The sequence below is a fragment of the Diceros bicornis genome, chromosome 12 (assembly GCF_020826845.1).
Source record: "Diceros bicornis minor isolate mBicDic1 chromosome 12, mDicBic1.mat.cur, whole genome shotgun sequence".
NCBI classification, from domain to species: domain Eukaryota; kingdom Metazoa; phylum Chordata; class Mammalia; order Perissodactyla; family Rhinocerotidae; genus Diceros; species Diceros bicornis.
This window is the reverse complement of record NC_080751.1, coordinates 75,114,013-75,137,251: the sequence shown is the minus strand read 5'-3', so window position 1 is coordinate 75,137,251 and position 23,239 is coordinate 75,114,013. Positions and strand designations below refer to the sequence as shown.

Below are 23,239 nucleotides of genomic sequence, written 5' to 3'. Positions count from 1 at the left end.
TACTTCTAGTAGGCATTTATTGGGGGCTGGTTTCGAGGTGGGCACAGTGCTGCGCACTGGAGACCCAGCCTCTTCTGCTCACCCCCACTGAGCTGGTGGCCCAGCAGAGAAAACAGAACTTCCAATTGGTAATTACAGTGGGGGCAGGGTGTGTATGAGAGGGTGCACACAGGGGTGGAGCCCAGTCTAAGCATACCCCTAGAAGAAGAGATGTTTGCTCTAAGAATGGAGGATGAGCAGAAGTCGGGGCAGGGCTGGACCAGGGAGGAGATGAGTGAGGCATTGGCACGCCCTTGAGGGTGGGCACCTCCCCAGATTTACACCTCGCTTGCCTCACCCTGGTCCCAGGCCTGTGTGGGAAAACGCAGTGTTAATGGAAATGCCTGGACATGAGAGCCAGATGTGTTCCAAGAAAGGACAGGTGGTTATGTGGCTGGAGGAAAGTGAGGATGGAAGAGGGTCAACTGCCCCGAGTTCCACTGTGCTGGGTTCTGTCCAAGTCACCCGCTGGAAGGAAAAGGTGATGAGCCATCCCTGAGAAATTCTTTGAGTCTTTGAAATACAATTATTTCCACCCTCAATTTTCATTTCCATCCGTATTTGTTGAGCATGTACTAGAACCTCACTGTTCTCTCTGCACTTTTTTTTGTCATCTATGGACTCTTTCAATGTGAGGTCTTCCTCTTTCTTTAGTTCTGTGAAACTAGTCGTCATTATTTCTACACATATTTCTTCCTTTCCACTTCTATTTTAACTTGTTTTGTGGATTCTTATTGTCTGAATGTTGGCACTTCTACTTATCCTTATTTCTTAACTTCTATATATTCTGTTTCTTATCATTCTCTGCTTCCTTCTGGGGGAGTTCCTCAATTTTATCTTCCAAACAGTAATTTGTATTTCTCTATTTCTCTTATTTCTTTTTTTTTACTTTTTTTTTTTGTAATATAGTATTTTATTTCTCTTATTTCTTTTAGAACATTTTCATGTTTATGTTAAATTCTTGGTCCATCTGTCCAACACTTCTGCTTCTGGGGGGATCTTCTGGACACCCCACTTGTTGGAGCCCCACCGTCCAGCCCGGGGCCTGGCTCTGGGCAGAGGTGCTCTCCTCATGGCCGCAGCTGGTCAGTCCTGTCGTCTCCCTCGGCCCCTCGCCTGCTGAGCGCATCTGCTGAGGGCGTCTGCTGCGCCTCCCTGACCTACTCCTGGGGACACTTCCCCCGTTGTCCGAGCCCTCCGGGGGGGACAGGCACTGACTGGCCCAAGGCAATGGCAGGAGAAGAACAGAACTCCAAGCTTTGCTTTTCACCTCACACCTTGCGCTCCCTGTCCCAGCACCGGCTCTCGGGTGGCATCTCACCTCTCCTATCTTGATGTTCTCTTTCCGTCGCTTCTCCAGCGTTGATCCAAGGCAGCAGTTCTCAATTGGGCCCGGGAGCAGCAGCATGGGCATCAGCTGGCACTTGTTAGGAATGAGCGCTCAGGCCCCTCCCAGACTCACGAATCAGAAGCCGGGAGGGTGGGCCTGGTCCCCTGTGCATTAGCAGCCTCCCAGGTAATCAGAGACGCCCAGGGTTTGGGAGTGACTGACGGGGGGTGGGTGGGGCGGTGGGGTGGGGTGGGGGGGGATGAATTCTGTGGGTTCTCCTTCCCACTCCTGCGCTTGCTGCTCCAATTTGTGGCTGCAGCATACACCTGGCAGTTGCTCTGTCTCCTCTCATGGGTGAGGCCTTTGCTTTGTCACAGCCCATCCACAACGGTCAGTGTACTGTTGCTAACACACAGCTCCTCTCCCCCTCTCTCATGGAAATCTCCAGTCACTGGCTAAATTGCTGATAAATCCCTCTCCCTAGAATTCCAGGTTCTAGAACTCAACATTCCAGGTCTATGTTTGTGTTTCATCCTGTAGGGCAGGCAGCCCCCTGTGTTCTGGCTTTTTGCGCAGACCCCTCCCGCTACCCCAGATGGCTTCGTGCCATCTTCACATGAGGGAATCCCACCCACCCTTCAAACCCCGCTGCAAATTCTCCCACTTTTGTGAAGCCTACAGTTGAGTTTAATCTCTCTCTTCTTGGAAGGGCCAGCACGGTGCCCTTCTCTGCTCATATTTGTCTTTTTAAGTTTGTGTCCACTTCTGGACTAGGGGAAGCAGTGACTTTTTCATATTTTTATTCAAGGCAATGCCTGCTTCATTGTCTTGTGCATACAATGCTCAGCATTGAACGAATTGAATCATTTCTTAAATGAATAAATTAGTGAATGAATACTTGCTAAAAAAAAGTACGGAATAAAGAGTAGACAAATATTAGTCTTTTGGTGCTTATAAAAAGGCATATTATTTGCTAATAAGTGCTGGTTTGTTTTCCAAGTATTGTTAGAACAGTATAAGCCAATTTGTATTAATTTTAGCTGTTATTAGTTAAAATTAATTGAATACCAACCAAGAGCTTAAAATGTTCTCGAGGGCCTCTGAGCATTTGTACGTAATTAAAAATAGACTTTAATTAAAAAATCTCAAAATAGAAAGGAAACCTAATTCTGTAAGAGCAGCTCCCACAGGGTTAGTTAGCGTGTTTGGATTGCGCTTGCTGACGAGTGCATCGATTCTCCAGTGGTCCACATGCTGGCCATTTCATATACAAAAATGCCCCCAGCCCCGGATCGCTGGTCTTAAATCTCTAGCTCATTTCTTTTTTCTTTCTTTGCAGATTATTTACAATGAATGGGCATCTTTTGGACAACTCAAAGGATTTGCAAGACCACCATTTTTATGTTGCGGCAGGACTGGAGGCCTTCAAGTGTTTCCCTCAGTGGAAGTCCCTAAACCTTCCCAGTGAGGTCCCACAGTGAGCACTTTCATACCTTTCGCTCCAGCCAATTTGCATTTTTACCCTCAGTATCTCTCCCATCTATGGCCAGTTCAGCTACTGGCTGTTTTTCTGTAGTGGAACTTGGTATTCTCACTTTATATATGATGCAGTTTTGGATATTCAAAGTTAGGCAATGAAGAACTACCGTTGTTTGGTATGTTCACAAGCACGGTTAAGATCTTGTGTTGAGTCCATCGTCTTTTCTCTGGGGATGCTGGGAGTCTTAGAGATCAGGGGACTAAAGGTGCAAAATAGTGGCACAGCTGGCCCCAGGACACAGTTACGATAGTCCTCACTCCATCCAGCACAGTGTTTGTTGTCTTAATTTGACTTGCTTTTCCTTATCTGAAACGCAGAGTTTGTGTGGCGCAGTAGTCTCTCCTGGTGAAAAAAGCAGTGATTTTTATAGTAGCTCCTGGGCCTGGCTACCAGCGTGCACCATGGTGTGTGTATTTATGGACATGGAAGAACGACTAGAAGGAAGACGAAGACGTTGGTGGAAACTCCCGTCCCGTCACCTGAGATTTGTCCTGACAGTTCTCTCTTCTCGGGACAGTTGGCTCACTCCGCTTGTGCCGTCTGCAGTAGGCTAGATGAGCACCTGTAATTAATGCACTAGGTTCTCTTGTAGACTCCTGCCTGAGGGAGCCTGGCGGCTTTATCCTGAGGCAGAAAAGCCCAGCATTTGAGATCTGGCCTGCTCCCCAGTGTCCTGCACTGATGCTCACTTAGCCATGGACAGACTTCCCTCTCTGTCTGCAGAGAGCCCTTCCCACAGTCCAGTGTCCTTGAAGTCACCGGATGAGGTGGTCTGATTTCCATTCCCAGGGTAGAATTACATTTGACACTTCCTTAATGAACTTTCAGTGTCCCTCTCACCTTCCTTCTTAGGTTGTATTTGAATGTAAAGTCTCAATATTTCCTACTCCAAATATCTGTACAATGATAGAGTCCAAAACAACTTCCTAACCTTTCTGTTATTGTATTGGCCAGAAATACGATAGATCCAGAAACCTCTTTATTAGTCTGGGCCCCTCAGTGGCCACAGCTCCTGATGAGCTCGTGTGTGTCTGATACTGAGTGTCAGGGCTGGGCCAGGCTCAGCGGTGGTTCAGGGAGGAGGCTGACCTGCAAGGCCAAAGTTCAGAGGTACATACTGATCCAAATCCTCAATTTTCTTGTCCCAAATGAAAGCCCTGGGATTAAGGCTGAGTCTGGGTTCATTGCCTTTGGGTCAGCTGAGAAGACAGGCGTGGGGCTTGGGATGACAGGCAGGCATCCCTCAGGTCTCTCCTTCTAGGGACCTATGATTCTAGTACCAATGCCAATGTGTGGAGGTTTTTCCACAGCACCAGCAATGCTTGGGCACCAGCTGGGAGTCCTACAATTCAACTCAATTCTGACACTGTGTACTTGGAGATAGCATCAAATCTCTCAGGTTAGGGGCTCAGTCCTACAAGACTGCATCCTTGCACCCCCCGCCCCCCCCCCCCGATTTCAGAAACCAATTGCAAGTCCAGGTTGTCACCTGTGCTTCTGACTGACCAGCTATAGCTTGGAGGTTCCAACAACTCTTCCCTACATTGGGTTTAACTGATTTGCTAGAGCAGATCACAGAACTCAGAGAAACATTTTACTTACTAGATCACTGGTTTATTATAAAAGGGTATAACTCAGGAACAGCCAAATGGAAGAGATGCACAGGGCAGGTACAGGGAGGGGCATGGAGCACCACTCTCCCTGAATCCTCACGAGTTCACCCCAGAAAGTCTCTGAACCCGTCCTTTGGGTTTGTACGGAGGCTTCGTTACAAAGGCAAGATTGTTTAAATCATTAGCCGTTGGCCTTGGATTCAACTTCAGCACCTCTCCTCTTCTTGGTGGTCTGGGGGGTGGGGGTGGGAGGTGGGACTGAGCTTTCCAACCTCTGATCGTGTGGTTGATTCTCCTGGCAACCAGCCCCCAACCTTAGGCACTCTCCAAAAGTCACCTCATTAACATAACAAAAGACACCTTTATTGCTCTCATTGCCTAGGAGATTCCAAAGGTGTTAGGAGCTCTGTGCCAGAAATGAGGACAAAGACCACATACGTATTTCTTATTATAAATCACAATATCACAGGGCCCCTTGGCCATGTGTGGGCGAGACTTTTATCCGCCCTCTAACCATGCCCTTTCCTGCTTGCCCTGGAAGGCAGGGCTACTGTTCTTCCTAGCAGGCGGGGCCAGCGCTGGGGTGTCAGGCCGCCAGAACTGCTGCTGCCCGTCCTCCTCCCTTCAGTGTGTACACGCAGCCTGAGTGTTCCTTTCATGAGACTCCATCAGATGTAATTTTTAACTTGGGCACCAAGCACCAGTTCCTACACTGAGGGGCGTTCCTGATTTCCAGGTCTTGCTGAGATGAGCAGTTCCTCAAGCTGATGTGTGGGATTTTGCACCCTTGACTACTTAGCCCCAGTGGGTGTGTTTGAACTACGTGTAGTGTGGGGACCTATTTGAGGGCTGCTAGGAACCTTCCCCGTAGCTGTTTCTCTGTCACGTTTTTAATGGTCGTTGTCTTGAGCAAAGAAGAAGAGGGGTCAGCTTTCACCTCCTTGTGGAACAGGCAGATGCTTTCAGGTGTGCCGGTGGCGGGCCTCCACCCCCACCCCACGCATGGAGCGCCGTGTCATGTGGGAAACTTGAGACCCCACTGGGAACAGTGTCTGTGGTGTACCTCGTGCCTATTTGGGCTCATAGGCTGTTAGGTTTCCTGCTTTAAGGCAGAGAACGGCTTCCATTGTCCTGTCTATGGATGGAGGACCCCACAGCAGAGTGATGTTGGGCAGATGGTTAGGTGAGGGTCCTGCCTGCACGCCTGGCAAGCTTGGATATTTCCTGATTTTATGGACTTCCTAGTTCATTACTGACAGTCCTAACAGCAGGTGGGTAGAAATATCTTCGGGGCTGTTGAACTGAGTTGAATAGTTCTCTCCACTCCGTGTCCCCTGCTCACCACACATGTTCCTCTGCCTCTTCCCGTCAGCTGTTCACGTGTTGAACCCTGAACCGAGTCTGTCGGTTGCTTGAATGTCTTTTTCCGTCACCAGAGGTTGGGGCTTGGGGTGAAGAGAGTCCACAGAGTTGCTAAGAGACTGAAGTCCTTTCACCATACACGAAATAGAGGGGGAGGTGCTCTTCTGCTGGAGAACTGTGTGGTAGAAGCATTTCCAAATTTGTACAGCAATGACCGGAGTAAGCCTCGGTAAAGAAGAGTTGGAAACGGGACGCATGCATTTGTACCGTTGTCAGGCAGTTAGACGAGAGCTGTGTGATGTGGTAGGAGCAAATGGACTGGGTTGGACTGGATTGAAGTCTCGTCAATAGTTCTTTGCTGATCAGCTGTGGGGCCTTGAGAAAGCTCTCATGTCCCCAAGCCTGGGTTCCTTACCAGCCTGAGGAGGACATAACGCTTGCTCCCCGGTCATCGTGAGAGCTACGTGAAGAAACCGTGCTTGTGGAAGCCATAGTCAACTGTAAAAACTTGAATGTTAGAATTTGCTCCCCACTATCCTATAAAAACTTTAGGACAGAAGGTGCCTGTAAACATGCCACCCTTGGGCCAGACTGCCACCGTGGTGCATGAGAATCCATCGGATTTTCAGAGATCTCAAGGAAGGAAATTGGACAGACTCCCTGTCTCTCCTGAGGCCGGGAAGCCTTGTTGATGTGAGCTCGTGTCATCTGCGGACAGTAAGCTCCTTCCTCTTGGACATGCCTTCCTGAAACCCATGGCTGCAGTCTACGTTTTTTACAAAGTTGTTTTTGGCTGAGCTTTAAACGTCTCAGGCTGATTGTCCTTTGTCTTTCAGAAAGCACACGGACATCGAGAAACACTCACGAAGAAAGAAAAAAGTAAGTACATTTTAAAAAGGAAAGATGACAACTGTGACTGAGTCTGGTGTCTTCCACATTGACAAGGACACATCCCAGGCTGAGGGCCCCAACTTGGCAGAACAGAGCTCCTCTGGCACGGGGTTAGGTGCCTGGTTTGCTCCTGTGAATGAGGTGAATGAGAGGTTAGGTGTATACTTGGAGGTCAGAGTCTGAAACTTGGAGGCGCACTGAGGTGTTTGTAATATAACACAGGATGTGGGAAGATAAAAATATATACCGATCTTATGGGACAGGTGGTGTCACTGGGCAAGGGCCCACTGCCTGACGTGCACAGAAGCCAATACTATGGCACTGGCTTTTTATTTTTTGTGAGGAAGATCAGCCCTGAGCTAACATCTGCCAATCCTCCTCTTTTTTTGCTGAGGAAGAATGGCCCTGGGCTAACATCCGTGCCCATCTTCCTCTACTTTATATGGGACGCCACTACAGCGTGGCTTGCCAAGCGGTGCGTCAGTGAGTGCCCAGGATCCGAACCGGCGAACCCCGGGCCACCGCAACAGAGCGCGAGCACTTAACCTCTTGCGCCACAGGGCCAGCCTCTGGAACCAGCTTTTGAGAGAAGAAAAGGCTTTATTTTGAGGTCGATGGCAAGGAGACAGGAAGAAAGGCTCTGAAATCTGTCTCTCTGATCCAAGGTTCAGGGCGAAATTTAAGGAGTTAGGGGCTGCTAAGCTACAGCTGGGCCCATGTAAGTTGATCGGCTAGTCTTGAATCAGTTCGTGTGTGGTAATCAAGCTGCTGGGAGCCAGATTGTCTTTACTGAAGAACTTCTTGCTTCCTGAAGGGCTCAGGTGACAACACTTCTGAAGATTCTTGGTTCTGGGGTCATCCGGGGGCTATGGGTTCCCACCTGGCACGTGCACAGTGCTGTCTCTGTTACTGAGCAAGGTTTGATTAATCAACAGCCTGTTTTAAGGAAGCAAAGCTACTTTAAGCTGGCAATATTTTATGTGCTGTTTCAGTAGCAGCAAAAGTGAGCCAAGCTTGGCACAGCTGGGAGCGGGGGGCAGCTGGGAGGAGGACGTTTCAGGCAGATATGACAGCTGGAGGAAGGCACAAGGGTGAGAAACAGCTCGCTCTGTGTGTATGTATGTAGGTGAATTTATCTACACACAATTTGCTATTGGAACATACAGCATGAGCAAGAATGGCAGGAAGTGTCAGGAGACGCTACGAGAAGGGCAGGTAGAAGCCAGATCTTGGAGGCCTGTACCGGACCTTATCACCTGTTTGTATGATGATCACATATCCATAACCATCTTATAAAAACTGCATTTTAGTGGCTCTACTGACATTGTTTATTCAACGAAGCTGTTGAATGCCTATTTGCCAGTTCCTAGCTTTCGGGCCCATTTGCTCAAGTACCCTCCCTTCTGTAACTCAGCGGCCTTGAGTTTCCCCCATGTATTGATCTGTTCTTTTCAAATATGTAACAGCCAGCCTTTGGATTTGCTTTTCTTCTGTTGCAGCTCAGATATCATGACCACCATTTTAATCATTCTCTTGCAAACAGCTTTGGCTTCCCTACCCCTACGAACCACCTTGTATTCACCTGACACAAGTCCACTTTTGGATGATTCCAACCCTTAGTTTTGTCTGCACTTGCACTGGAGGAGCGCAGTGTTGCTGGAGATAATAACACAACTGACCTGACTCTTTTCATGTTGAGTTCATGACCACGGTCCTTACCCAACCTGCATTCACTGAAAAACACTTACCCCTAAAAAACTACTTTTCTGAATATGTTTTGCTAAATTTTGTTGGGGATTTTTGCATCTCTGTTCTTAAGTGAGATTAGCCTACAATGCTTCTTTCTCACATTGTCCTTGTCTAGCTTTTGGTGTCAAGGTTTTTCTGAATTGACTCTGTTATTTTGGTAGCTTTCTGAGCTGAATGATCATCTTATTTATTTTTCGGTTTTCTTTCTCTAAGGATTTCGTTTTAGTAGTAAGTGCTTATTGAATGAATGAATGAGGATCATTGAGAACACAAAAATGATAGGCGTGATTCTGCCTGAAGGATGCACTCTATCTAGTTGGGATAGACAAACACATAGACTTATTTCATGATAAAAATTTGTATAAAGGAGTCACATGTGTAGAGTGACGGTTTGTAGGAGAGGGCGTCATCGACACAGGTGGAGACTGGCAGACGAAGTGCAGGTCACAAAGTGTGAGTCAGAGAAGAGGCAGATGTTCCAGGTAGGGGGAGAACCTGCGTGAATGCACATGTGATTCCACCTCGCAGAGTTTTTCTCTACTACCTAAAGCCGTGTCTTCACATGTGGGCACTGGATTTTGAATGACGACATTTAGCATGAATGGTACAACACTGAAATCCCACTTTAGTGGTTTTGGAGCACACAGGTTGTTGACGATGTCTGCTGGGCCAGTAGTTGTTTCATCATTCCTGCTTTGGTTACGTCTTCCTTCCGTTTTGCTGTTGTTTTGACTCTGGTTCCTTAGAGGCAGGGACATAATTTTCTTTTCCTTTTATTAAACGTTTATTTTATTTGGTCTAAACTTTGAGGCATGTTTGTTCTGATATTGTCTACATTTCCTCTTCTCTCTTTTGGAAATCTATCATTGGACATATGGGTTTTGATAACGACATTTAACATTTAGGTATCTTTAAACAGAATGATCACAAACGTGGCGTAAACTGCACTGCAAACAACATGTGTTATTTGGAAATTTTCTATGGAGTAATTGTGACGAGAGCATATAGCAGCATAGCAAGCACATTTTGTTCTGGAAGGTGCAACGTCCTAGAAGAAAGCCAAAGGCATTGATTTTAGCAAAAGTTGATGTAAAAATGCCTGTCAAGGGGTTTACATTATTCGTGTCCCTTGTATAAAGGTCTATGTGATATATTGATCTCAGTGCTGAAAATATCCTCGCCCCATGTGATGAGTGGGCACGTTGCTGAGAATGGAAACTACTCCACATGTGGGCTCCTTTAGCGGCAGGAGGCTGGATTTTATAATTAGTCACAGCAACTATGTTATGATAAATATATTTGTTTCTTTATTTGCTTGTTCCAGATTTTCCATTTCTAGCTTGTTAAACTTCTTTTATCTATTTTCGGTGTGAACTACCTCAACATCCTTTTGGAAAGGGGGGAAGATATTAGAAAAGCAACACTGGAAACCCAGGACTGCCCCTTGGTAGGGATGTCACCCGCAGCACATGAGAGGCTGTTGTGACCTTGGTGGTCTTTGCAGTCCAAGGATGTCCAGTGGGCAGAGTAGCAGCTGTCTGTAAGATTGGTGCTGAATTTTCTTTTAAATCTTCTTCAAAATTTTTTTTTAATTTACCTGGAGTACACAGCAGAGAATCTTTCTTGACTTTTTCATGAACAAATCACACGTGCAGCACAGAGCTTTCGACCCCCAGACTCTCAGAGCTGAATGGGGCATTTGCTGATTGTCCGTGGCCCAGGGAAGCCCTGTGTCTGGAGATACAGAGATGAGCGGAGTGTAAGTTTCTGCTGGAGGAGAAGGCAGACGTGTTAATAAACAGGACAGAGTGATCCTAACAGTCCTCACCCAGTAAACTGAATCCCATTCACTATTTAAGCCTAAGCCTAAAAGTCATCCCTGATTCCACCAGCATCAGCCCTTCCTCACCCGGCAATTCCAGTAGGTCAGCAATCCCTCCTCTATTAAACTTTCAGATGCGCCTGTCTCTCCATCAACACTGCCCAATAGAGTTAGGAAAACACAATACCTGTGGTGGGAAAGCCAGCTGTGGTGGGCAGGTTGGGAAGGCGGGCAGGGCTGGGTCACGAGGGGCTGGTAAGCCAGGTGAAAACATTTGTGTTTGTAGGGATCCACATTTCAGCAAGGAAGGGAGTAAAATAAACAGATGTCCACTTGAGAATGTCTTCTAGTGGTGGAATAAAATGTACGGACAGAAAATGGAGCAAGGATAGAGGAGGAGAGGCCAGTTCTGAGGCCACAACAACATTCCCAGGGGGTGACGGGGGGAGCAGAGCAGTCAAATTTGAGAGATGCAGTGTATTGTTGATTCTGCAATGAGCATTTTCCCTATCTTAACATCTCTGAAATGGGGTGCATCTTATGCTGATGGCATCTGACAGCTCTTATTGGCAGTCGTGTCGCAGTGTCATTTGTTGTCACAGTGAACTTGGCTACAGCTGCTCATTTTCCTGTCTCTTCAGTTGAGGTGTGTGCATGGTTGGCACTATACATGTGCATTTAATTGCTGTGTAAATGTGCTCAAAATGGTTTTGTTATGGTTCAGAATTAAAATGAAAAGTTATTATATACACAGAAAGGCATAAAGATAGAACAGCAAGATGTGAATTTGATATTAGTAGAACATATTCTTCTTCAATTCCATATATTTTTGCAAACCAACAACCAACTCTTTTATGGACCAAAGAAAGGGAGATACCCACACATAGTTGAGGCTATCAGCTTCAGTAATCTATTACTGTCTAACAAGCCATCTCCAAACCTAGGGGCTTAAAATAACAACGATTTATTACTTCTCTAAATTCTGTGGTTGGCTGGGTGGGTTTGGGCCAGTCTCACTGAGGTGCCAACATATCTGGCAATTGCTGCTGGTCCTCAGGCACTTCTGTCCTCATCCACGTGGTTGCAAGGTTCCAGGAGGTGAAGAAATAGACTCTCTTTCAGCAGAGGAGTGCAGCTAAATGCTATTCATTCTGCACACCTCATGTGCTTCCTGAGAGGGGGCTTTGTGGCCAGGAAGCAGTCCACCATACTTGTTTGCATTTTGTTGCTGAGATAGGTGTGGAGGATTGCCTCCCAAACTCCAGGCAAGAAAGTACCAGCATCAAAATGTGCAGAGCAGCTTGGAAGAGAATTCCAGAGATAACAGTGGAGAACTCTCTCCACACTGCATGGAAAGGCACAGACATCTTTGACTCTGAGGCCGAAATGATTTGGAAGAGCCAGACTCTGGATGTAAAATCTTGGGAGGATTCAGGCAACTTATTTCTGTTACATTCTCCTCTTTCTTTATATACAAGAGCGATAAGTGATAAAAATCTATGTCTATATAGTTCTAATAGGGCTTTTTCAGTAAGTAGAAAATACAACTTCTAGGTAATAAGGAAGCTCTGTGGCATGGTTTAAATGGCAACTTGGTTTCTTTCTTGGCGACACATCAAGTCACCACATGCCTTATGACTCATGGCATCTTGATTCATGAGATGGGAAGGAAGACGAAGGGAAGGGACACGGGCAGGTCTCCATGGCTGTGGAGTGTGAGGAAGCGGGAGAGGTCAGGGATGACTCCACGTTTCCCGGGGGGACAGCTGGTCAGTGGTGGTGTTAGGAGCCGAGATCTGGGCTCCAGGGGGATAAGGAGGATCTTGGTGTGTGAGTATGTGTGAGAAGTTGCTTTGCTCTAGATTAACACGTTCATCAAATGAGAGGTAAGGGGAGACGTGAGAGATGATATTGATGCAGAAAAGTATTTTTGATGTCAAGTAGAATTCCCTATGACATGGAGGACAAATCTGCTCCTGTATTTGTCTGGGATTATTATTGTGGATTCTTTAATGAGTAAAACAACGACCCTTCTCTGGGTCTAATTGGATGCCTATGAAGTGGGTGAAATCTTGTCTACGTATTATGGTAACAGATTTTTGTTTTTCTTAGTAAACTAGTTACTACCACCAAGGGAAAGCCAAGGAGCTTTGAGAGCAAGCCTTCTGGATTCCACTTCTTGGATTGGAATCCTCGCTGTCCTTGGCTGTGTGGCTGGAGGTTGCCGACCTCTCAGGGTCGCAGTTAACGCGGCTTGTTCTCTCCTTTTACTTCTTATTTTTTTTCCAGGATCTCTGTCAGCAGACTTAATTCCAGGGGCATGGAGTTCTAATTTAAGCTATTGTAGATACGCTACCCAGAGTATTTAAAAAGTTGAAGAGCAAAGCTGTTTGCTTCTTACGTCTAGATTGTTAATGGAATGAAAAATTTTGTCTTCGTTTAGCAGAACTTTAAATTGCACTGTTAAAAATGCCCATTTCCCAAGAAAATGGCAAAGAAATCATATCAGTGCATTTTCACTGATTAGCACATTTGACATATGCTTTGAAAATGGTCTGCATTATTTGATTGGCTCAGTTCTCTTATTGCTTGATTCAAATATTCGAACATTGGAAAATTCATCATTAGGAGTCTGCCAATGCCTTGTATGGCACAAATTAACTTGAGCCATGACTTTTTGAGTCCAATGAAAATAACTGAATGAAGCTACTCTTATTTAGTTATATCAAATTCAGTTTTACAGCAACTGCATTTACTGTGATTTTATATCTATTACCTTCCAAAGAAGTAAGGCTAATTTAATAGATGTTTAAAATTGCAGTCAAGTCTTAAAATGAATATTTTAGGGTGCAAGCCTCTGTAAAATATCAGTAAATAGTTAATAAGCATTGTATTTATATCACATCCTCAATCAGAATGTTAATATTTCCTACTTCCCTTTTGGGCATAGAGCACAAATATTGGTAGTGAACAATCAGGAAAATGAGATAAAGCATTGGTGAGTTAAAGGTGTGTGTGTGTGGTATGTGGGGGTGTGTGTGTGTGTGTGCATGAGTGTGTGTGTGTGGGGCTGACATCCACACTTTAATAACCGAGTCTAAACTGTAGAGTTCAGTGTGAAGTAAGTGCTATGGAACTGCCATTTGCAGGCTGGTAATGTCAAGGCCATGGCAGCACCACACAACAATCAGGGCAGCGTTTGATGTCACCCGCTTGCGGCCTGAAGATGCGGCAGTCAGGCCAAATGTGAGCGAACCCTCCACGTTAGTAACGCTCAGAGCAGGGACTGGTTCACGATGGAAGACTTGGACCCACCTGGAACCAGGACGTTCACTCAGAGCCATTGAAATGCCTTTTGCGGCAGCATTCGTCGTCTTCTGCCTGAGGATGGATTGACTCTGAAATGGGTTGTTACTATTCTTCAATTAGACAATCTGTCTAGTTCATCCCAAATTACCTTGGGCGGCTGCCTTTCATGTGCCTGAGCAAGATAACCCGTTACAATGCATTAAAATATAGCTAGATTGATTGAAATAGGCTCTGGAGGAAAATAATAGTTCTTAAAGCACTACAGAGAAATAAGCCAAACGTGCCTCAGGTATATTTTCTGAAAATATTTTTAATAGGAAGAAGGAATAATGAAACTGAAAAGAAGTACCTGTCGCCTTTGTAAATAGAGCTCACGTTGATTTCAGGGGGGCTGGAGACTGGGGCAGAGAGGCATGGGGATTGGAGGCACGATGCTCAGAAAAGTTTCCTTGCGTCTGAAAGCAATAGGTTCTCTGTTTTCCTGCTTAATCCAAGAACCGCTGTAAATCCATGTTGCTCGGACAATGAAAAGACAGCCAGAGTGCCCACTTTATGCCGCGCCGGACGAGAAAAGATGCAGGCGGCCCTGGTCCCGTCCTTGGGGAGCTTACGGCCCAGAGGCAGAGAGTTAAGTAGGTGGAAAACCACAGGCGTGTGATTGACCGTGGAGCTGCGTGTAGTGGATGGGAGCACAGAGGAGGGATTTCTCTGTGTAGGGACAAGACGACCATGGAGTTGGGTCTTGAAGGATCTGTAGGCAAGTTGGCCAGGTACACCGGGGAGGTGGCTATTCTGGAGAACATGAGAATGTGGAGGGGCTGGCATGTCGGGGAACAGCAAGGCACGTGGTCAAGCTGCCCATGATGGGGACGGGAAGGCAGGCTGGGCCCGAGGGAGGCCTGTGTGTGTGGATGTGCTGGTGGGAGTTCGGGCTTTATCTTGGAGGGACGCAGGCCTGGAGAGCCTGAAAACGAGAGCAGCATTCAGTTACCTCCTGGACCCTCTGCTCCTTCTCCTGGGAGACCCTCTCCTCGCCTCTCCACTGGACCCCCACCTTTTCATGGCTGCTCTCTGTAGCTCAGGATTCAAACCATATCCACTCATCGTCTCAGATGTCTCTTTCTAACATTTTCTGGAGTTCTGTGCACCCAGCAGGCTTCCAAAATCCTTACTGGAATGAAGTTTTTAAACCTCTCTACAATCCTAAGAAAGGCCCTATTGTCAGTCCCATGTCATCTAGAGGGCCCTGAGACAACGGTGGTGAATGACTTGCCTGACACACAGCTACTGAGTAGGGAGTGGGGCTGACTCTGTAGTTGAGCACCGACTGCATACCGGTCTCCAGATGGCCAGAGGGGTTGTCTAAAGCCAGCCTGGGTGCACTGCCCCTCCTCCATGATAAAGGCCAGAATCTCAGCTTCGTACCTGGGCCTTTCATGTCTATTTCCAGTTCTTGTCATACACCTGTGCTGGTATGTGCACTAGGTGTGGTCTACTCACACTTCAAATAGTGTGGGTCTGGTCACACTCACTAGGTGTGTGGGTCTAGTCATACACTTTGTAAGGTCTCAGTGTATTTTTCAGGGGTTTATTACATTTTTTTGTTTTAAGTGGACTTATGTAAATATTTTGTTGCTTTCTTTCTATAGTTGTTCCAACTTTTACAGTTTTTTCTGTTTAAATAATTAAGATCATCCACTTAAATGAGAGTCATTTACAGCTGGTTTTAAAGGTGATTAGGTCAAGACTCATGCAGGAATCAAAGTCAAGTGCAGGGGAGTTTGGTGGAGCTGGAAATTTGCACGTCCTGCCAACGGCATTAGCTGTAAGGGACAGGGAGGACTGCCCTTGGAGAAGCTGTAAACCCCGTGACTGGGCGATCCACATCACCAACAGAGGAGACAGTCATCCTGGGCCTCCAGCTGTGATACCTGAGAAGGGACGTGGCCGTGTAGGATCCAGCCAGGGATGCATAACCTTCATCTAATCATGCAGCAACACCACACAAAGCCAGCTTCAGATTCTTCCTATGAAACAAAGGAAAACAGGCCTGCATTCTTCAAAAATGCCAATGTCATGAAGACAAAAGAAGTCTCAAGAATGATTCCAGGTTATAGGAGACTAAGAAGACGTGACACCTAAGTGCGACATGTGATCCCGGACTGGGCTTGACTTGAGGGAAAATCCTATAAAGACATTATTGCACAAAATGGGACTATGGATGGTGGATTAGAGAAGCATATTGCATCAAGGTTAATTTCTTGAATTTGATAGCTGTCCTGTGATTCTGTAAGGATCGTCTCTGTTGTTAGGAAATGCTCCCTAAAGTATTAAATAGGTCAAGTGTCTTCAGTATTATGTGCTAAGGCACTTAGAGGTAAAGGTGCATGATGTGTGCAACCTACTTCTAAATAGTTCAGAAAAAAATACGTATTTAACATTTACATAAGGAGACCTTGACCTGCAGAAGTGATGCCTAACAACTTGTCACTTTCCTTGTGTGGAGAATGCCAGATTTTCAGCTCTTCTTTTCTTACTTTCCCACATCTTCCTACTCAGGTCATTAAATCAGCAGAGACATACTGAGCAGCTGTTATGATCACTCAGCTGAGCACAGGTACACAGTTAGAGCCCAATGTGTGTTGAGTACCAGGAATGCACAGATGGCAGGGTCTGCATTCTGATGACAATATGTCAAGTGTTACAGGGACACAGCAGAGGGGCCTATGAGGGCAGGCTTGTACTGGCATTTGAAGGATGGCAAGTTGTAGGTTAGGAAGCAGAGGACGGAGGGTGTTCCAGGTGGAGGTGAGCCGTGGGTAGAAAGGCCTGGGTTGTGCAAAGCCTGAGTAGTGAGGGGTGTGGGGGTGGGATGGCAGGTAGGGTAGGAGGGCAGGTGGGCTTAGAGCCTGAAGGTCCCACTGCTAAGCTAAGGCATCTGAACACCATCCTAAAGCAGCAACAACTCCCTTCAGTGTTTGAATGGTGGGAGTGGTCAGGTTCATCGTCATTCAACGGTTACTTGGTCATTCAACAGATATCTGTTGAGGGCCTGCTATGTGCCAGACACTGTTCTAGGCTCTGGGAATGTGTTATCAGAAAAACAAACAGACGAACATCCCTGCCCTCGTGGAGCTTCTAACCTCTAGTGGTGAAAGATAAGCAATAAACATCATAGATAAACTATTAGGTTTATGTGAAGTGCTGTGGGAAAATGTGGGGAAGGACGAGGAAGGAGCTGGCAGGGACAAGGCGAGAGTAGGCAGGGTGGTCCTCACTGAAGAGCTGATGTTTGAGCCATGACTTGACAAGAGGCCAAACCAGCGCGGCTCTAGGTTTCACTGGATTTTATGGAAATAAGGTGATTTTAAAAACTTGCATCTCAAGGGGGGCCGGCCCCGTGGTGCAAGTGGTTAAGTGCGTGCACTCCGCTGCAGTGGCCAGGGGTTCACTGGTTCGGATCCCAGGTGTGCACCGACGCACCACTTGTCAAGCCATGCTGTGGTGGTGTCCCATATAAAGTGGAGGAAGGTGGGCATGGATGTTAGCCCAGGGCCAGTCTTCCCCAGCAAAAAGAGGAGGGTTGGCAGATGTCAGCTCAGGGCCGATCTTCCTCATAAAACAAAAAACAAAAGACAAAAAACTTGCATCTCTTTCATGTACTTAGGTAAGGTATGAGATTAAACAATAAAATTGGTTTAATGAAATTATGCCCACTCTTTACCTGCCATCTTGCAGCCCTGGGAGTTCTTTTAGTTTCAGGTGACTTTCCGGGTCAATATGGAGCCTCCTCATTTTGTCTCATGCAGCGGCTGGGGTGATGGGAGCCGGGGGTCCGACTGCAGACGGTCTTGTCAGCTCTGTGCTCTTTGCTCTGTATCGTGGCTGCTTCTGTGTCCTCACAAAGAGGGTGGGCATGTTTCTTTGTCACTCTCTTTTGAGTGTTATTTCAGAGATAATAAAATAAACACATGATGTCTTTCTCTTAGAGGCTAAAGATACGGAATATGATTGCGACAAATAGATGTCAGTGATGCTAAGAATCATCAAGAAGGTTTCAGATCCCAACCCCCAGCTCCCTGCAAAATGCAAGCACCGCATACCATGTTCTGTTTTTAGAACCCATTCTGTCTGCAAAGACCTTGTTTCCTGCACGAACAGACACAATTTCAACCTGCAGGAAAGCCCCTTAAAATAGTTAGCAAGATTTTACTTGGTTTTTGTATATGGTTGAAGGACTATTTTCACACTTTAATATTCTCAAGGAAAAAAATACCGTAGTTTGCATCATATACAATATATTAATGGTATAAGGTAGGTGTTTTTAGTTTGAGATTTTCTTAAGTGACATAGAGAGCTCAAAAGAAACATCTATTTATATAGTTTTGCCTATATTCACTTCCAAATACTTTAGCAAAGATAGAAAAAAGGAAAACTAAAAAAGACAGTTTGTATTGTGAAGATAGTTTTTGGAATAGAGTTAGGACTGTGCTAAGAATTGGTTCATCCTGCTCTGTGGTCTAGTTATGCTTTGTTATCCTTGTCTACAGACTGTTTTTAGAAATCTGAGTTCCCCTTTATCGTAAAGCAAAACAAACCTGCCATATGTGTAATTTTTTATCAGAGATGCTCCATCTTGCTCAGATGTTCCAGCAGGAATGGTTTTGTAGTTGAAGCAGTGATTTTATTGGGCTTTTAGGAGTGTCCCTGAAGCCACACGGACCCCTTCAGACTAGACTCGCTGTCCCCCTTCTCCCGCAGCTCCTCATTTGTCAGGCATCTCACAGCACCTTCCGTTAGGAAGAGGCTCAGCCTTCCCCTCCTGGTGAGGCGCTGACCACCGTGTCCCTGGGAGCGAGAGAGAGATGTCACTTTACAGAAGAGAAATGTAAGGAACCGAGAGTCCAGATGGTGCTAGAAGGGGGCCCACTGTTTCCCCCAAGGAGTTGCGTGCTTCCGCCGATTATCCTCAAAATCGCTGATAACACTTAGTGTACGCGCTGTTCCTAACACCCTTTTTGTTCTTAAATTGTACCTTAGGAGGATTCCAAAGGAAGAGAACCTCATAAACGTGACAACATTCCACCTAAAGATCAGGATTCTGTTTTTTACGCCAAAGAAAGAAAAAAGAAAACACTGGTAGAGCCTTTAAGCCAGAGCGGTGCAGGTACGGTGAAATTTCACGTCGCTGTAGGCAATAAGAACGCTACCGGGTTAAGAATGTGTTTTTCAGACCAATTTTGTACTGCAAAGATATGACTAGTAATTAGCTGATTTAAAAACCTGACTTGTAGCTATCTGATTTATTAATAAAATGTTCAGCTCATGGGGCATTGGTTGGGAGAGCAGAAAAACAAAATTCCAGTGCTGAAGGCTGTGGGATTCTCTAAGGCGTGGGCCTTCTGAGGTGAATCTAGCCTTAGAGTAGTTCTATGGCCCACATGTCCATTAGGGTGGGCGTATTTTCCCTGAAGGACCAAGGACACGGGGCAACCACAAACCAATCAGCCTTTAAGGGAAACGTGAAAATAGGAGCTGACTTGTCTGCGTTTCCTTTTTGAGTAGGAGAGACATTCAAAAGATTAAACTTCAGAAGTGATTTTAAAATGAAATAATTTAATTATACTCCTATTCTGACTCCTGCTGTTACTACTGGTACTGCTGGTGCTACTGGTGCTGCTCGTCCTCTCGCACCACCTTTACTGGGCTCTGACTCACCCTGAGCTCCGTGGCCATCTCACCAGTATGTGTGATAGATACTTAACAAGAGACTCGAGTCCTGCGGCTGGTTGTGGAGAGAAAGGGAGGATGGCGGAAGGAGGCTCTGTTTACTTCTCTGCAGTGTCTGACAAGTTTTGGAAGTCATTTTTCTTAAAACCCTCTTCTCCTTTGGCTTTAATTACCGTCTAATACGACTCGGGTTTTCTCCTCTTTGCTCTCTGATTGTTTCTTAGCTTCCTCTCTCACTCCTCCGTTTGCTCCCAGGCTACAGAGTTGGAGTTTCCCTGACGCTCTCTCTTGCTCCTCTCCCCCTTCTGGTGCTCCTAGCCCATGACGAATGCATCATCCTACTGTGCACCAGCCACTGGTCTAGACAGGGGTGTGTTTAGATGTGGTCCCCCCTCCACGGAGCTCACGCCTGGCAGACATGTGCGCACAGGTTACACTGTTCTAATACATCCTGAGGTCAGGTTGAGTCTAAGACCAAAGCCTGTTGAACCTATACCACCTGAAATACTGTAATATAGCAACGGTAATAGAAATTTTAATCACTGTGTGTAAAATTTACTTTTTGGTGAAACATATCCTACACGAGTAGCTTGGGCTGCCCAGCACACATCGGGCCTTCCCTCTGGGCAGCAGCATGGTGTGATGGGGCTCGAATTCCAGCTGTGGTCATCATGAACCTGTGACCATGGGCAGATTCCTTTTCTGCAAATGGGCCTGGTAGGCTTGTTTGAGGATTGCCGAGAGTACTAAGTATCGAATGCGTACAGGAGAGCCTGGAACCCAGTGGGTTCTTGATGGATGCCACCTTCCTGCCCTTTCCTCTCACCTTCCATCCCTTCACCCGTGAAAGCAGGGATCCTCCAGCCTGAGACTCAGGGCATAGTTCTCTTGGGGCTGAGGGCTGGGAAGGACAAGAATGGACCCAGGGCGGGGTGGGAGGTCCAGGACTCTTGACGGAGGAATGGAATGGGTCTGTGATCGGAGTTTCCCATTTTGGTTCATTGAGGTCATCAATGGCCACATATCTATCCTTTTGGATGTTGAAGGAACTGGCTGGCTCACTTTATCTTCTGCTGTCACCTATCGCTTCTGATCAGGGTGAGGATAAACTTTTCAAGAACCTCAGGATTTTATAAACATTTAATACATCCAATTGTAATGCTAATTACAATTATTTTTATCTACCAACTAACTTGAGTACCTTACAGTGCATGAATTTAACACCTAGTTTGTTAAAACCCAGTTTGTTCAAACCCGGTTCTTGAATATATTTTGAAGTAATAAAGCTCCATGTCCTGAAAAATCTATGATTTTGATGTTTGGTGAGTTGCTTTGTGTTTATTTCTAGCTGAATTAACTGGACACATGCTTGTCAAATGTCCACTGTATTTTGTCTCTGGGACCGAGTCCCATGGTGGGTGGGACACAGCAATGACCATGACATCCAGGGTCCAGGACCTCAGTGGAGACAGGGACTTACATAGACAATGCAGACATTGAGGGTCACTGAGCCTAGCGCCTTGACAGAAGCCAAAGCAAGGGTGATGGGGACAGAGATGAGGTGTGTGGAGTCTGGGGTCCCTGGGCCAGGCTGCCTGACAGATGACACAGGAGGCTCCGAGGATGCCGAGCTGTAATTTTGGTTTGTGTCAGAAAATGTACAATGGACATTGGTTTGAGAACCCTGTTAAATTTGTGTTATTTTTCTCCAGAAGGTGACGTGTATAAAGCTCAGACACCTAACACGGAAACCCAAGGAGCGCCGGAAGTGATAGAGGACCAGGATGTGCAGGTGGAGGTGCCTGTGGACCAGGTGGGTAGCTGGCATCGCACAACTGTGCCCACTGCCTTCTTAGTCTGCTCCACCAGCCTTACCTGCCTGCAGTCTCAACCCCACCCCTCCCCCAAGCTCTCCATGGCCTCTAGAATGTTCTATGACTCCTCCAGTTAGCTGCTGCTCCTCCTTCAGATCCTGTATCACCAGTTTTCCTGGCTGCCCATCTCTCCAAAAGGCTCTTCTGCTGTTGGGACCCTTCTTAATGCTGTCAAGTTTGTGACTGCATAGTTCACTTTGTCATTTGATTGCTGTCCCTTCTCCCCACTAAGCTATAAGCTCCCTAAGGAAGGGGATGGTCTGCTTTGCCCACTATTGTTGCCCTTGTCCCTACCAGAGTTCCTGGCAGGTAGGAGGCCCTTACTAATCATTTGTGGAATGATGGAATGTTGGAATGATGGAATGAATGGTATATCAGATGGTATGGTGGGGAGCCTTTGGTCTGCCACTTCCTAGCTTTCTGACCTCGGGCCTCAGTCTCCTTATCTGTGCCGTGGGGGTGATGTCACCGTGCAGGTTTGTGTGGGGCTAAGTGAAGCAATGCACATGTGATACCCAATCTAGGGCCTGGTGTATAGTGGACCCCCATGCACAATTTCCCTCCTCCTGGCTTCACAGCAGAGTGGGAAGCGGAGTTCTGTGGACCGTCCAGGGGGAGATGGAGGGAAGCAGATGAGATAGGAGAGAGGGCACAAGAGAGTGGGAATGGGGTGCTGTCGTCAAGGCCTATTCCCCAGTGCCTGGAGAGAGGGCCCCAGGCCTGGGTTCCAGCCCAGCTCGGCCCACCCCCGACCCTGAGCACCAGGGCAGATCTCCACAGCCCTCTGGCCCCAATCCCTGTGCCTGCCAAGGGGAGACGGCCAGATAAGCTCTAAAATGCACCGCTTTGTCTCCAGTATCTACCTGAAGGCACTAAAAGTACAATTCCAATAGTTAGTTTTTGAGAAAAAAATTTATATTCTGTAAAAGGTCAATATTAGCATTTGAGTCCCATTTTTAGTCCTTGTAAATGGACTAGGTCCCAGCCCTGCACTTGTAACTGTAGAGTACCAAATCCATACCAGCGAGCCTTTCTGCTCCTCTTTCGGGAATCAGTCACTCCGAACTCTGTTATTTATTTTTAACTTCTACTGTTTTTCTTCTCTGTGATATAGTTTTAAAATGTTATGGACTATGCCTTAATGTACTAGCTTTCCACTTCCTTTTGGCATTTTGAGCACTTTTCCCGTGTGTCTTGTATTTTCTAAATTACCAGTAATGTTATTTATTCTTTTCCTTGACATGACAAAAAATGACCAAAAGATTTGTTTTTCTCTTAAAACCCAAACTAACAGTTTAAATACTTTTATTGCACATTTAAGAATTTTAGTAATAAGTAAATTAAGACATTTTAGGCAGTTTGGTTTTATACCAAATTTATCACCCCCCTCCCCCCTCCAACACTGATTATTGTTACTGATACATTGTTGCTGCTTTGAGCATTAATCTTCTTGACAGTTCAAGATGACCGCTCATTGTGCGTTTTGACCTGGGCTCTGGTTCCTAAAATGCTCCCATTTTTGTGGTTCTGTCTTCCAATTGCTTTTAATTTCCTTACAGAGTGATATATACTTTATATATTTCAATCACAGATGCCACTTTTTTCCACTTTTTCCATCTTCCAACTTCAGTCGCTTGGTTTCCTACCAGCTGAGACACTGGCCATTGATTTCCGTAGAGCTCTCTTTGTTTTTTTTTTTTTTGATGATTCGCCCTGAGCTAACATCGGTTGGCAATCTTCCTCTTTTTTTTTTTTCGCTTGAGGAAGATTGTCCCTGAGCTAACATCTGAGCCACTCTTCCTCTGTTCTGTATGTGGGACACCGCCACAGCTGGCTGAGGTTTGCACCTGGGCTCCAAACCCGCGAACCCAGGCCGTCGAAGCAGAGCGCATGGAACTTGAACCCCTCGGCCACGGGGCCAGCCCCTGCAGAGCCCTCTTTTACCTGCGTGTGTTGGAAGGTGCATTCTCACATTCCAGC

General features: G+C 46.3%; 1 protein-coding gene across 1 annotated transcript in view; it reads left to right on the top strand.

Moving 5' to 3' along the window:
• The window catches only part of DCDC2C (doublecortin domain containing 2C), a 208,817-nt gene that overhangs the window by 35,002 nt on the left and 150,576 nt on the right, over nt 1-23,239 (top strand). Inside the window, exons 5-8 of the mRNA XM_058550718.1 lie at nt 2,709-2,846; nt 6,721-6,763; nt 18,696-18,822; nt 21,098-21,198. Of these exons, the coding sequence (XP_058406701.1) occupies nt 2,709-2,846; nt 6,721-6,763; nt 18,696-18,822; nt 21,098-21,198 (409 nt within the window). The remainder of the gene's footprint in view (nt 1-2,708; nt 2,847-6,720; nt 6,764-18,695; nt 18,823-21,097; nt 21,199-23,239) is intronic.